This window comes from Mustela lutreola, chromosome 7 (genome assembly GCF_030435805.1).
Source record: "Mustela lutreola isolate mMusLut2 chromosome 7, mMusLut2.pri, whole genome shotgun sequence".
NCBI lineage: Eukaryota > Metazoa > Chordata > Mammalia > Carnivora > Mustelidae > Mustela > Mustela lutreola.
Genome location: NC_081296.1, coordinates 140372518 through 140388073, shown reverse-complemented (window position 1 = coordinate 140388073; position 15556 = coordinate 140372518). Strand labels below are relative to the sequence as shown.

The window sequence follows — 15556 nt, the reverse complement described above, 5'->3', positions numbered from 1 at the left end:
ATCGAAACCAGCATCTGGAAGAAAAAGACGGCATAGTTCTTAGCTACTCCAAAATGCAAATCATTGATTTTGGCCCACACTCTGTAATATATTCATCAGATGTTTATTGAAAATCCGTGATGCTCTCTGCGCAATGAGTCAGGGAGGTAGAGCTTGGAAGGTGGGGGTCACTCCCCTTAGGGACCCAGTGGAGAAGACAGACCAAGAAATGAGTGCAATTGACTTTATTATTTTATTATTTCCATGGATCTTAAACTAAATTATGTGATCACTTACAGCAGCTCGCCTTGACTTGGGGTTCCTCACATAGCTCTTCTCATTTGTCATTTGGATCCTATTGTATTCTCTTTATTAATTCTAACAATATCCTTAATTATTCACCACCATAACCCTATTCCATTTTGGAAGTATCTAGCACTTGGGACAGGAGTGGTGATGAGACAATGAGGCAGGAAAGAATAAACTCATGTTGGGTTTTATACTTACTCTTTCCTAGTTATCAAAGGTTTCTTCATTTGAGAATATTCTCAGCATCTTCCCTAGACAAAAGCCAGCTTCTCTCTGTCTTGATTGGTATGAAATGAGGCTCGCACATCAGAATGATGCCTGTCTCCTGACACCTTTCCACCCCAAAGTCTTCTAACACGGGTGGGATCTGGAACTTGAAGTCACCTCCCAGGCTGCGTGACTGTGTCCAGCGTTCACACAGCCGTGCCAGGTGACAGGACGGCTCCAGAGTCACACAAGATGCTTTCAGGGAGTCGGCTATCTTTTAGCGTTAGGAAGGCCAGCAAACATGTTTTAACTTATCATAAATCAGAAGAAAATACCAAAATCCTAACTGTCTCTTTGGCTGGGTCACTGGGCGGCGCTGTCAGGGGCCATAAATGGTGGTAGTATGGATTTCTCCCCCCAGTGGAGACCTGAGCAAGAGCTCTAACAGCTCTAATGTCTGGTTCTGGTGGAGTCTGGCAGAGAAGATCCAGTGTGGAAGCTTCATTTCTCATGCTGGATTGCCACGATCACAGGAGAAATCACAGAAGAGAGAAGCCCAGGCATTCAGAATAATGGAAGGCATTTCAGACTGAGGAAGGACAACCTTGTGTCCCCATGCCAAACCTTCCTTCCATAACGGTTGTCTTCTCATCTACATTTTCTCCATGGCTGACCTCAACCAGTGCCCCTGCTTGTGTTCATTCCTACACATTAGTCACTCCCAAATAGCATCGCCAACCTGCTCTCCCCCAAAAACCCCACACTCATTTGTCCAATGGCCAACTTGACACCTCCACTCCGATGACTACTATGTATAAATCTCAGAGAAGGCGTGGCCAACAAAGGAACCCAGGCTTCCCCTCCAACCTGCTTCTGTTGCTCAGTTAGTTGAAGTTCCCCCAGGCATGTGATTAGTTAAGCTAGAAACCTGGGAGTTAATCCTGACTTCTCTTGTTCTGAGACCATGTTGCGTCCATTAGATAGGACCAGGAGCCCTGACTCCAAGGTAGCCTGGACCCCACCTGCTTCTCTCAATCCACCACCACCATGGACCCCAACCAGCATCAGATTCCCCCAACCCACTGAAAATAACAGCTGCATGGTCTCCCGTCTTCTGCTCCCATTCTTTTACAATCTGTTCTCCTCGTAGCCAAAGCCATCTTTGAAAACCGTGCCCCATGGCAAGAGCTCATTCCTTTTTTCAGCTGCATAAGAGTCCATTTTGTGTACATACTACAGCTTCCTTATCTGTTTATGGACAGACACTCCCATGTCTTGGCTGTTGTAAATAACACTGCGATAAATATATAGCGTGTGTGTATCTTTCCAAATTAGTGTTTTCATTTTCGTTGGGTAAGTACTCAACAGTAGAATTATCGGATCACAGGGTATTTCTATTTGTAATGTTTTGAAGAAGCGCTATACGGTTTGTGGGAGGTCCAGCTTACAGTTATGGGAGGAAGAGGACACAGGGTCGTAAGGCACAGCGTAAGGAATACAGTCGATGGTATTGGATGGTGGCAGTAATGGCTACACTTGGGATGAGCCCAGTGTCACATATGGACTTGTGCGATCACTGTGTTGTATGCCTGAAACTAACCTTGCATTGTGTATCAACTACACTCAGATAAAAACTTTAAAATAAATCCATAAAAGGAATGAAAGCCCACCCCAGACCCCTCCCCTTCTCAGAGCCCTCCAGACGCTTCCCTGGGTGCTGTGGCCCCTCCCTCTTCAGTCTCAGCCAGCCTGGCCTGCATCCCCAGTCCCACTGGGGATCTTTGCATCCCCTGCTCTTCCTCCAAATATCACACAACCCGTCCTTCCTACTGCTCAGGCCCGCGGGGAAATGCCATCCGCTCACCTCCCAGCCTCTGCAGTCCGCAGTCTCCCTCTCTCCTGTCACCCCATTCTCACTGTTGCGCTGGCTGGCTGCTGTTGTTGTCTTTGTGTGGCTTGCTCCCTAATTGCCAGACTTGTCCATGAAGTCGTGAGCTTGGAGAGGCCATCACACCTCCAGATGAGGAACAGCAGGGGGCAGAGCAGGAGCTCAACCAAATGAACGAATGAAGACGCCATTAGGCTCTGAGCCTCCGTTTCCCCAGCTGTAAAGTGGGAGCACCTGGTAAAGGCTCAGGGGTATTAGGACGATGACTTAGCGCTGGCATGTGTGCAGCCCCTTTAAGCCCTACAACCCCTTAGAACTGTAAAGTTTCTTTCTCAAGAGAACCAGGACATCAGAGCAAAATCCTCCAGCCCTGCGTTCTGTTGAAGTAAAGCGTGCTACAGAATTAGGACGCCTGAACCACGATTTAAGGATAGGCCTTATAATAAATGCTTTCTCCCCTCCCCTTCTGAGCTGGATCCTCTCCCTGTGTCCCTCCAGAGCCCCCTCCATCATTCCCACCCCGCTCTGCATGCTCAGAGGTTCCCACTGTGGGCTGCCCTAACAGATCCCCTTGCTCCCTGGCTACTTGTAGCAGATCCAGGCCCGAATGACACCAGCAGGACGTCAGTGTAAAGGAGAGGTCACAGCATCTGATCCTGTTGGACCTAGTGCTAGAAACGTCTCTCGCTGATGCTCCAGCTCTAGATGGCTTCATCATCCCTTAACCAGACCACAGCTCTGTCTGTGGTCCCCAACTGTGGTGTTTATGGGGGGCTCCCTGCTCCCCTCCAGGACCTCACTGACACGGTGTCCAGATGACCATGCAGACATTTATGAAGTTGCTAATATGTCTATTTATAAATAAATAAATATTCTTTAAAAAAAAATGATGAACTTATCCATCGGAACAGAAGGAAACAGAGAAGCTGGGAAGAGCCGCATCAGAATGGCAGTGAGCTCCCCGGAAGGCCTGTGGCATGGGCCTGGACAGGAGTGGAGAGAGAAGCTGGATTCCAGGTGGGGGGCCTTTCCCTGGGAGAGCAGCTCCAGATTCCAGTTCGGACAGAAGCAGGGGTCCACACGGGGTGTAGGTGGAAAGTAGACTTAGGTCATGTCTCTAACCTCATTTCTAGCAATCATAACAGAATGCGAGGGAGCTTCTGTGATGGACCCCACTTCGCAGGTAGGTCAGCTGGGGCTCTGTGTGGCAGAGGAACTCATCCAAGGGGATGCTCTGGCAAGGAGCAGAGCCAGGCCTTGAACCCTAGTCCGTCTGATGGCCAAAATTCGCGGCATCACGCTGGAGCTGTTCCTGACAAAGCCCAGAGGCAGGCTCCCGGGGACTGGAGCTGGAATCAGTGCAAAACCAATCAAATCTTTGCTCACGAACCTGGGTGTGCCAGACTCTGCTTGAACCCTGGCTTGCTCACACGTCCTGCTGGGCAAGCCTCGCCCATCCCACGCTGGTGGCAGATGTCCGGCGCACTTGGCAGTCTTGAAGCATTAAAGCGTGCGGTGGAACTGGATGAGTATAACCGCGTGCTAGTGCAGACGGATGCGTCACGTTCCAGAGAAGGGACCACAGCCCACAGACCTGGGTATCATAAAGGCTCTTCCCTCCTGCTCCCCTCAAGAAAGCCTTAGCCCGACAGATTAACTTCAGTGTACATGCCTCTGCTCATGAACCACGTTTCAGATGCAGAATTTTCACAAAGGAGATGGCCATTAGACAATACTGGGAGGCAATGTAGCCCTGATGCCCGCCCCTGACAGAGTCCCCTCCGGGCCTCCCCGGAACCTCCCCAGATCGCTTAGCCGCCCTCAGAACATTATTAATGCTCTCTGATGGGTGCTGCTGGAGACCTGGCATTAGCTCCCTTCTCCCCAGGAGCCCCCAGTCTGCTAGCCCATCATTCCTGCCTTTGGATTGAGCCGAAGGCGGGCCTTCGTGGCCACCACCCTCTGGGAACAGAGGCCACGCCCCCCGTCCCCCTGCACCAAGGCCCAATCAGCATAACGGTGCTCAGCCTTCTCTTTAATAAGCTGATTGCGAAGCTAAATCCTGAGTGCTCCCCAGCCTCCCCAGAAGCTAATGATTGACAAAACTAATCTCTCCTCTGCCCCCACGCCTGCCGCCACCCCATCCTCTTGCAAATCATGTACTCGGCTGCTGACAATTAGATAGAAGGCCTGGGATTGGGACGCAGGAGGGTTATGAGGTTATGAATCAATCGTGGGGGCTTGGGTGAGATAACAAACCGGGGGGCCCGTCTCAGACACCTCGCTGCAACCCTCAGAGCCTCCTGGTTGATTTATGAGTTGGTAATAACCTCGCCTGGTCTCCTGCCCCCTATTATTTTTCATAATGCACAGGGAAGCTTTAAATTTCAGAGAATGGGGAAACGCAGGATCTGAGCCGGGGAGGCTGGACTTGGGGAGAGGCCCACTAGGGGGTCCCTGGCAGCCAGCCCTCCTTCCCGGGGTGTGGGCCCTGGGTCGCTGAGGGGCGCAGTGGCCACATGCCCATGGAGGCCGGCAAGCCCGTTTGCGGGGCCTGGAAGAAAACCCCAGGGAAGCGGCCCTGCCAGGCCCCGGTTTAGGAGTGGATGCAGTGGTGATGCATGGGTCCCACTGGGTTCAAAATTATATTTGGCGTGTCTGGATTTCATTCCTCCAACCTGTTCAAAACCAAGTCAGACTCTGCGGAAGCCTGTGAAGAAGAGAAAATCACACAGTGGATCAAAGCCAGTCAAAGGCAGTTTGAACTCTGCAGTCTAGAAGCCGGCGGAGTGAGCAGAGGGACAGGCGAAGAGGCAGGAGGGCGACGGTGGCTGTCAGCCCCAAAGGAGAGAGTCGAAGACCGCCTTTCCTGTGCTCACCGTCCTCTTCAGGTGACAGCCAGGGTTGCACAAAGAAAAGAAGGAGGCTTGGGCTTGCTGCTTCGTATTTTTTCAAGCGTTCATTTGTGAAGCTTTCTTTATACGAGGAAAGAGGTGAATTTTAACAGAAAACCCCCGAAACTGTCCTTGAAAGCAGCGGTCACAAAACACCAATCCGCAGTTGGTACTGGTTTGGGAGGAGGTTTTCAGGGGTCATGAAAATTGAGAGAAATTTTTTAAATGTAATGAATATGTGCATTGATTTGTAATGAACACAGGTTGTGTGATGTCTATTGGAAGATAACTGTTGCTCAGTGAGCATAGAGGAAACCCCAGCTCCACGCCAAAGAGAGGACAGTATGACCGAGTCCTGCTGTCTCAGAGTGAGAGTTTCAGCGAGGGCTGGAGTTGAATGGTGTCGTCCCAAAAGTTCACATGAAGTCCTAACCTCCATTATCTCAGAGCGTGACCTCATTTGGCCAGAGGGTTATTTCAGATGAAATGAGTTAACATGAGCTAGTGAGGGTGGGCCCTGGTCCCTTGAGACTGATGCCCCCCTAAAAGGAAAAGTTGGACCCGAGGCACACCGCAGGGAGAGGCCCATGAGAAGAGGAAGACAGAGATCAGGGTGATGTGCGGGCCAGCCAGCCGACACCAGGACTGCCAGCAAACCCAGAGAAGCAAGGAGAAAGGCCTGGAACAGAGCAGATTCTCCCTCTCCACCCTCAAAGGAGCCAACCCAGTCAACACCCCGATTGCAGGGTCTGGCCTCCAGAACGGTGAACCAACCCATTTCTGCTGTTTGGGCCGCTTGGTTGCTGGTACTGTCTTACAGAAGCCCCAGAAAGCTCATGGGGAGGGGAAGGCAGGTGTGGATCACGTAATCACAGCGCGGATGTCTACTTCCAGATGGAGAAGGAATCCCATTGTCTGCAAGTGAAAGCCTAAGGGCTTGGCCTGGTGTGAAGAGCGGTGAAGGCTTCCTGAGCCAGTCAGGGCAGGAGTCAGCTAAGGGCAGAGGTGGAGAAAGGGGAGCACGTGACCGGCCCAGGGAACCGCTGAGGCAAAGGCCCTGCCGCAGGTCATGGCGCATTCTGGGAATGGAAAGGCGGTCGGTGCGGCAGAAGAGGAGAGAAGGCAGAGGGTGCCAGTGGGGGGATGTGTGCGGGACCAGTGCACCCAGAACAAGAATGAGCTCAGTTCATTATTTTGGACTGAATTGCCATGGGGTAAGGGCACGCGCTCTGCCTTCACCCTCTCAAGTTCCCAGCGGCTGCTGCTTTCCCAGGGGCATGCAATGACTTGATTGGACACTTGGCTCCAAGACAAGATCCTGAAGACACAGACCCTGTCTATAGCCGATGTGTACTAATGCTTACCCCGCATGGCCCATACAGCACTTCCTTGAATTCATGATCTCACTGTGCCCTTGAAGGAGGCAGAACCCCCCCCCCCCAATCAACCCATGAAGAAATGGAGGTTGGGGTGGGACGTGGTTCAGGGACCAGCCCAGAGTCACACAGTCCGTAAGCGACGCAGCATGCATTGAACTCAAGTCTGACTTTATAAATACCGTGCTTTATTGCTTCATATGCTCGGGAAACAAGCATGTCTGTGACGTTTATCACGCTTTCCCTTGGAGAAACTCAAGCGCCTTGACCAAACGCTACTCTTCAGAATGCCACTAGACTTGTCATGGCACAGGGTTCTGCCTCGTGACTCTCCTGTCTTTGTGCCGGCCATACACCATGCCCGCAGTCCTACAGTTTAACATCTCTGATGTAAGTTCAGCTTTCCCTGCTGGCTGGCTGTTGCGTTGTGTGTATGTGTGTGTGTTTTAAAGATTTACGTATTTATTTATGTATTTATTTATTTATTTGAAGGGGGAGGGACAGAAGGAGAGGGAAAGAGAGAACCTCAAGCAGACCTGACATGAAACCTGAGCATGAAACCTGACACAGGGCTCGATTTCAGGACCCTGAGATCATGACCTGAGCTGAAATCAAGAGTTGGACACTTAACTGACTGAGCCACCCAGGCACCTCTGTGTGTGTGTGTGTGTGTGTGTGTGTGTGCGCTTTAACTAAGGCATAAAAGTAAAGGTTTAAAACTCTAACATGTCCTTCCCTTCACCTGCAAAGTGGAGATGGTAATAATGTATTTACATCATGAGATTACTATAGTAGGGTCATTTCAAAGCCCGGAATACAGAAAGTGCTTAATGAATCATTAGCTCAATAGCTAATATTAGTAGTAATTATTATTACCACTAAATGAATGTCTCTGCTTCAGGAAAGAAAATGAGTACAGAGCATCCCTTTTCTAATTATTGTTCTGAGTACTGTTTGGAAGTTACTGAGAATAAGAGAGGTAAAACATGTAGTGGACATGCTATCTGGTATGAGTTTTTCCTGGATTCCAGACTTGGCTCTTACAGGTATGTGGCCTCAGGCCTTTCTGGGCACCATCTGTAAAATGACTATGCTAGTTATTATATTTCGCACAATTATTGTCGAGACGATATGCGATTTCGGTGTCAGGTGCCTGACTCTGGCCTAGTACCCAGTGGGCATATGGGAATGACTCCCTCCTTCACGAGTACTGGCCTGCACAGGCACCCATGCGATAAGTGACACAGAGCTGCCCTCTTCACCCACAGGTATAGCAGAGACCTTGGCAGATATGTGAGAAGCCCAGGGTGGCCTGGATCATAACCTTGACTGAGGAGTACCAGAAAGTCACTCATGGCAGGAACAATCTTGAGTTTTGTTGGGCTCCAGAAAGAGTTCACTCAAGTGAAGGTGTCTTTCCCCAGTGGTGAGGATTGACAAGTAAATTCTCCATTGCTTCAATTACCAGAACTCTGATTTATAAGCTACCAAGTTGCACATGACTTGAAATTTATAGGGGCCTCCAACCGGTCTTTTCTCAAGTTTACATAATCAGATTTTGGCTCAGGTTGATATAATACTTTGGAGACAATGGGGAAAGTATTTCAGGGGAGGAGGCCCTTAGGTTGTAACTTATTTGTACCTGGAAGTTCCAGGTATCCCTTAATCTTTGAGGGGGGGGGGTACTTAAAACACCCGAGGACAAGATAGTAAGGGTCTCCCCCAAACCAGAAAGAGAACTCCCTAAAGTATGAGAAGATCTTACCAGCTTACTCAAATCCAGTTTATACCAAGGGATGCAGATAGTCACCCTTAGTCCAGGACTACGGTGAGCTGCCCCGTTAATGTCTACACAAGGCTCTAGAGCTGGCCCAATGGCCAGAGAGAGTGACAACTTGAGGCTTAGGAGTGAGTCTCCCACTCTTTACTCCTCAGGGAAAAGGCAGCTTTGGGAGTCATGACTTCATTCTTCTCTGCTCTTTCCCTGGGGAGCAGGACATGCCCAGGGCCTAGGACCAGCAGCCAAGGGTTCCCCTCACTCTCTCCACTGTGTGTCTGCAACCTGGCTCCCCACAGCCTGTCCACAGCAGTCTCAGAGGCCTGGGCACCCCTCTCTGTTCTTAAAAGTGAAAAGTGTTTTTCTCAAATACAGCATGTGTTCTCAAGAACAACATATTAATGTTCTTGAGCTCCAAATAATAAGGGCATGGAAAGAATAGAAACTTCCCATATTTTGACCCTCCTACCTCTCCAAGATCACTTCAACAGTTTAAATATTCTTCCAAAACTTTTCTTCCCAGTACCTGTACATACCTACACATACGTATTTAATGCGATACAAAAGTAAATACGTGTTTCCTACTGTAAAAAGGTCACTTAAAATTTTTTAAATGTCATTTTACAATACACGCTGTGCTTGATCTACTTTTTCATTTAATACAGTAGGCATTATATATATGTGTATATATATATATATATATATATATTTAAATATTTACACATATTGTATCGATGAGCCATAATTAATTATTCAGTCCCCTACTTGAGAACTTCTGAGTTGTGTCTGAACAACCTGCCCAGAGACACAGTTACATGTAAGAGACACAATGGGAATACGTACATACAACACATACGGAAACAGAAAGTGCACCTTTAATGTATAACAAACCATGTGTTCTTGGGAGGAGTTTCAGGCGCCCTCTGGTATAGTTCATGGATATCCCTGGAGTAGATGTGGATGTGTTAGCCTCAAAAAGAAAACTTTCAGCCAAGTGTCTTTAGAACCTCTGGGGATAAAGGGTAGCTATTCTGCATTTGTCCCTCGTGTTTCTTTCTTTTCTTTTCTTTTCTTTTCTTTTCATTTTTTAGTAATGTATAATGTATCATATTATATGATATGGGTACAGGTCTGTGAATCGTCAGTTTTGCACAATTCACAGTGCTCACCATAGCACATATTCTCCGCAATGTCCATAATGCCCCCAATGCTTCTATACTGATTTTAAGTCCTGAGCAGGGCAGCTTGACTCCGATAAGAACGGAATCCAACAGTGGTAACAAAGGGCAACAACAGTTCATTTGAGAGAGAACAGAAAAATAATCTGCTTCAAATTCTTTTTAGAATAGGCGGGAAGGAATGACTGGGGGCCAGAGGGGGAAAAGGAAGAAAGGAAAGAGAAAAAAAGAAGAAACATGCTTTCTGCCGGCCGTCGGCTGCACTATTCTCTCCTGATTTGGCAGTAATAATTGTAGGTCTTTTAAAGGACATAATATTATGACAGATTTCCCTCCCTTACTTGTTCCCGGGGTTGAACATGCAACATTGACTTCCTGCCACGAGGCTGGAGGCTCCTGGGTTAAGCCTGAAATACCCCACACCCAGGAGAACAAGAATGTCCGCCACGAGAGGCGTTGTTGTGTTTGCTGACACCCACCCTGCAGGGCCACGGTGGGTGAGGAACAGCGGCGAGGTGGTGACGGCTGCAGACTGAGGGCCGTGACCCAGGACGGCCAGGGCATCTGGCTCGGCCCTCACTGGGGCTCGAGGACACTCACACCTGTCCCCAGACAAAAACGCTGAGTGTTGCAGTGGTCGCATCAGGGACAAGAAATCCAGGTCTGTGGTCCCCACGTCACTAGGTAAAAAGGCAAGAGGCTTTTGTGACTTTCCCTTCTTGACCAAAAAAAAAAAAAAGAGGTAGCAGGAGGAGGTCTTAAATGTGATGCTTCAGCTCTGTGAATGCAAACCAGGGCCTAGTGGACTGGGGAGAGCAATTAGGCCAAACACGGAGTGCAAAAAAAACCAAAAGGGGGTAGAAATCTAGACAATGGTGCTGAAGTCTCGGGTGGAGTGGAGGGGGGAACGGATATGATAGCAAGGAAGGAGTTTCAATGTGAATGAATACTAATTAGTGACATGGATATTAATGATGACAGTAATTAACAGGGGAAAGGAAGGGCTGTCATTGTCCCAGGGTGAGTAATCAATCTTGGCAGGTGATAAATAATGGTTCAGCAAGCTCAGCAGAAAGATAATCCGCCTGCCCGGGGGAGAGCTGTTGCTGATGCTGGAAACCTATCCGTTTCCAGGCAACCCACAAAAAAGAACTATTTTTCTTTTGAGGAAAAAACAGGTTAGAGTCTCTCCCCCACCCCCAACTTGGGATTACAGTTCTTATTTGATTTCTGCTTTGTTCTTCATTTCCTAGGACAAATGTTGAACTTGTATAATTCGGAGGAGATGGACACACACACACACACACACACACACACACCAGCACACACAGACATACTCTCCTTTCGCTCAAAGAATGTGAATGACTAGGAGGGGTTTTGATCCAAAGTTTAGCTCATAGATGGTATCTGGGAGCAAGAGTGGGGAAAAGCTTACAGGTTCTGCTTCAGAGGTTGAAATGGGGGATCTTGCAGGGCTGTGTCAATGGCGGCTGGTCACACAGGATGGGGCCCTGGTTGTCTACTGCACAAAGCTCATTCCCCCTCCAGAGAGCTGGAGAGAAACAGGCCTGTGCTGCTCTCACCTCTGGAAACCATTCAAGTGTCTGGGAAACTTTATTTCTGGGAAAAAGGGCAAGCTCACTAAAGGTTTTCAGTTAGGACTCTGTTCTGGGAAAGCTATGGGGAGACCTAGTCTCTCACACCAACCCTCAGACCCACACATGACAGGATTCAGACATCTAGAAAGGTTGCCCTTTTCAGGCTGCTTTCCATCAGACATTCCATCCTGAGGTGACAAAGCCGCATTTGAAGATCTGCACTAGTTCCAAGTGCAATTGTTGAGAGACAAAGGTGAATTAACCGGAAGTACAGAACTTTCCAGAAGTTTGAACTCCTCTACTCCTCCATTGGCTCCAGGTGTGACATCTTCAAAGGGAGGCAAACAAAAGGAAACATATTCAGAGACCTATGACCAAAATGGGAGGGGCTCTAAGTCATGTCATGGGAGGAAATAGCTGAGGGACCCAGGCGTGTTTCATCTCAAGGGAGGAAAACTCAGGAAGAATGTTGATAGTATATAGGATGGACTTTCTCCAGAGCAAGAAGGTCTGGATTTGTTTTTCTGTCATCAGAGGGCAAAACTTAGTCCAAAGAGAGGAATTCAGAAAGGGTCAAATTTCTGTTCAGAGAAATCAAAGATGATTTAACTAGGCCACGCTGCCTAGGGGAGAATCTGTGATTCCCAAGTACTAGGGTTTTTCCCAGTAGGATTATGGTACTTCCTATCCAGGGATTAGAGATGTGGTTCCAGTATGGGCTAGGGTTGGAGTAGATAAGCTTTAAAAGTCCTTTCCAACTCTTATAATTTTATATTAGTTAAGGTAGTACTCAATATCAAAACAGATAAATCCCAACTTCTGGGGCGTAACACAACAGAGTTTATTTTTCAATCAAATCAGAGCCCAAAATGGGCATCAATTTTCATGGTTGTTCAGGATCCCAGGCTCCTTCCGCCTTGCAGCTCTGCCCTCCTTTGGGTTCTTGGGGTTCTCTCCATTCAGCCAGCAGATAGGGAATGAAGGCTGTGTAGGGTCACATGGGAGTTTTTATGGTCCAAGCCTCGAAGTGGTATACATCACTTCTAGCCATTTTCCATTGTAAGAACTCAATCTATACCCAATGGCAGACGAGTCTCGAAATGTAATCTAGTGATCCAAAAAATAGGGGAAATAGGTTTGGGTGAACACAAAGAAGTTTCTCCCCAGAAACAGGGGCATTTTCTTTTAAAATGGGTCCATGCCAGGGGAAAAAAAAAAAAAAAGAGTTTTGTTTGTTGTTGTTGTTGTTGTTGTTGTTGTTTTAGGAACATGTAAGAGCAGCTGTGTTGGTCAGGCCTTGTCAGGGTAGGGAGCTGAAGAGGCCTCCTCCCTCAGGAAATGTCCTGGGAGCCAGGTGTGGTAAAACTTCACCAAGCCTGTCTCGGGGAAGTCTCCTGTAGATATTACCCAGAAGTGTGGACGCAAGATCATCCTGAGTCATTGGAAGAGGATTTTTTTTTTTTTTTTTTTTTTTTTGGAAACAAATAGGACTATAACTATGCAAGTGTCCTAATGGATAGAAGTGTTTAGTTAGGATGGAAAATTGTCAATATTACCCAGCTCTCTGGGTGTGTGCTAGTTGGAATTAGGACTTCCTTAGATAAACATGTTTCTCCACCACAGGGCAAGCATCCATGATGTCTTCAGTTCAAATTTCTTTATCGTTTCAGGTACTGACATTGTACAGTGGCTTATGAAGAACCTTTCCATCGAGGACCCAGGTACTTGACCCTGACTTTATCCTCCATGGCACTGAGAAACATCCCATAAACAAGTTCCAGACCAGATTTGCTAGCCTCCAGAGAGCTGGGTTTATAAATGTGAATCCCAAGTTGGAATCACTCTGTTTGCAAATAAAATTAATTTCTTTTCTCAACTGAATATCTATCTTTAAATCTAAATCACCCTTTGAGGAAATGAGCAATTATTTAGAGTGCCAAAGAGCCCAATACAATAACGTGTGAAATGAGATGAATTCTCGTTAGCCACAGCAATTAAAGATAAGTTGTAGAGCTATCATGAAACAGCCTTCTAGAACCAGCTCTTAAAATTAGATTGCCTGATCCACAATTAAGATGTTTAATTATTTGCTGAGACTCCTTCTGTTTTCTGCTTCCTCAAGAAGTGAAAGAATGATTCTTTTTTTCAACCTTAATTGTGCATTTCAGTTAAGAAAATCTTACTAGAAAAACAACAAAACTCTGGCCAATAAAACAGTTTCCAAATCTGTCCTCCCACCAGAAAATAAGTAGCAAAATTTATTTTCACAGCATAATTAGAAAATGAGGAGTTTCAGAAAAATAAAAATTGCAGATAAGTGAAACTTACTATCCATGTGTCAGTTAATACTTTTCAGAATTTATTATCTACTTCCTGTTTTAACTGAGTATCCTCAATGCCCAAAGGTCATATTTATAAATATCCATTAATGTATTCTTGTGTTCTTGGGGATTAGACCTCTTTGTCCCAAATTAAATGGCTTCCAATGGCTGAGCTTTCTAAAGATTTTTTTTTTTTAATGCCCCTTCTAGATGTCTGTGATTCCTTGCCAGCAGTCACAGCGTTACCTTCGGAATTCCTCTATTTTAATCTGATACCCTTAATATACTATTGGTTATGAAACAATACAATTTACATGGAGTTCAATGAAATATAGTTGCCAGAAATCTGAATGCCACAAAAGCAGATCACTGATGGAAGTGACACTAGCCTTTTTCACCACCAGGATTAATGGCCACTTCCATGACTAGTGAAAATTCTTAATTCTAGTCAAGCTCTTAATCCATAGGGGGAAACTGAATTCAAATCCTTTTCAGGAAAGAACTCAAATTAACTATGACCCATGTTTCCCTCATGCAGCCTGGCTTTGCCATTGTCCACTGGATGCAATACATTTCTACCAGTTTAGTTCCATGTATTTAAAGTCAATGTTTCTTTGCATTTAGCATTTATAATGCTAAGCCCAAGGACCACCTTTCTTCACGGTGCTTCTCTTCCAGCAACAGTCTCTTTCCCCTTTCCACAATAACCCTTGTTATTTCTGACACATACTTTATTATGATTATTAGTATCAATGGCAGTATTGCGAGAGCCCGGAGCCAGCTAGGGGCAGGGGAATAGGCTTCAGGAGGCCTCCCGCCCTCTTCTGAGAAGCTTCCCTGAAAGGTCGTGAATAATAAGGCTCATATCTGTGAAGGTCTCTTATACTTGAATGGCCTTGGGAGGACGTCAAGGTATTGGGAACTGTTTGGGCTTCTGAGAAACAGATAAGGAGGAGTTAATAATTCACCAGCTGGGAATAGAAGAGTGGAAATGAGGCAAATCAAGGCCCTGGGAAGCCAGGTTCATCCAATATCTGCCCCTCCCTCCCGTCTTACTCCCCATCGGCCATATATCTAAGCAAAACCACAGAGGATGGTGAGTTCTTGCTCCTACATTGGCAACATGGAAATCACCTTCTTACTGGATGTTGTTCTCTCTTCCCTGGGGAAGGAGCAGCTGCCAGGGACGAAATCCTTCTTTTTTTGCTGGACCCATGATTCTTGAAGCATGCAGACTTTAAAAAGCACACTGGGCATCACTAAGCAAATAAGATACAACTTTGTTCTGACTCCACCAGTTATTTCCAAAGGATAGTTGATTCTAAATAAGCAAAACACTTGGATTATATCCAACCTCTTGAGAAGTTTGTGAGTAAAGACAAAACAAGTTGCTTTAAAAAATTCAGCGCTTACAAAATTAATAATTCCTTAGCGTCCTTAGGCATAGCCGTAATTTCCACATCCAAAAATTAAGTTTCTACCAGTAAGCGTGCTTTTATATTTGTGGAAGATTATCATGCATGGTAAAAATGATGAAGTCCCAGAACCTAAGTCAGGTTCGGTGGGGTGAGGAGGTTCGGAGCCGACGACTAAAGAAAGAATTCTTAAGACGTCATTGGTGCAAAATGGTGGTTTATTAAAGCACGGGGACAGGACCCGTGGGCAGGCGGAGATGCGGCTGCCCCAGGTTGTGAGGGGTGGTTGGTTATATACGCAGGAGTTGGGTAGGTGAGGACAAAGGGTTATTGGGGCAAAGAATACTATCAGGATATTGAAGGCTTAGTTACTATTAAGTAAAGACAATTGAGAGTCTCCTGGTGGAATGTTACATTCCTGCCATCAAACATCCTTGTTAATGAGATTTAGGTTTAGAATAAATTTAACTTTATTTGCTTTTCCTTCTACCTCCGCCTCCTTCCGTTTTTATGGAGGGGAGGATGACATTAGGCTTGAGAAACTGAGTTCTGTGTCTTTGGAATTTGGGCTATTGATAAGGTAACTTCTTTGTTTGTAAATCTCAAGGATATTT

General features: G+C 46.6%; 1 protein-coding gene across 4 annotated transcripts in view; it reads left to right on the top strand.

Moving 5' to 3' along the window:
• The window catches only part of RGS6 (regulator of G protein signaling 6), a 546505-nt gene that overhangs the window by 441922 nt on the left and 89027 nt on the right, over positions 1-15556 (top strand). For all 4 annotated transcript variants that reach the window (XM_059182922.1, XM_059182923.1, XM_059182925.1 and 1 more), the window contains exon 4: positions 12877-12927. In XM_059182922.1, the coding sequence (XP_059038905.1) occupies positions 12877-12927 (51 nt within the window). The remainder of the gene's footprint in view (positions 1-12876; positions 12928-15556) is intronic.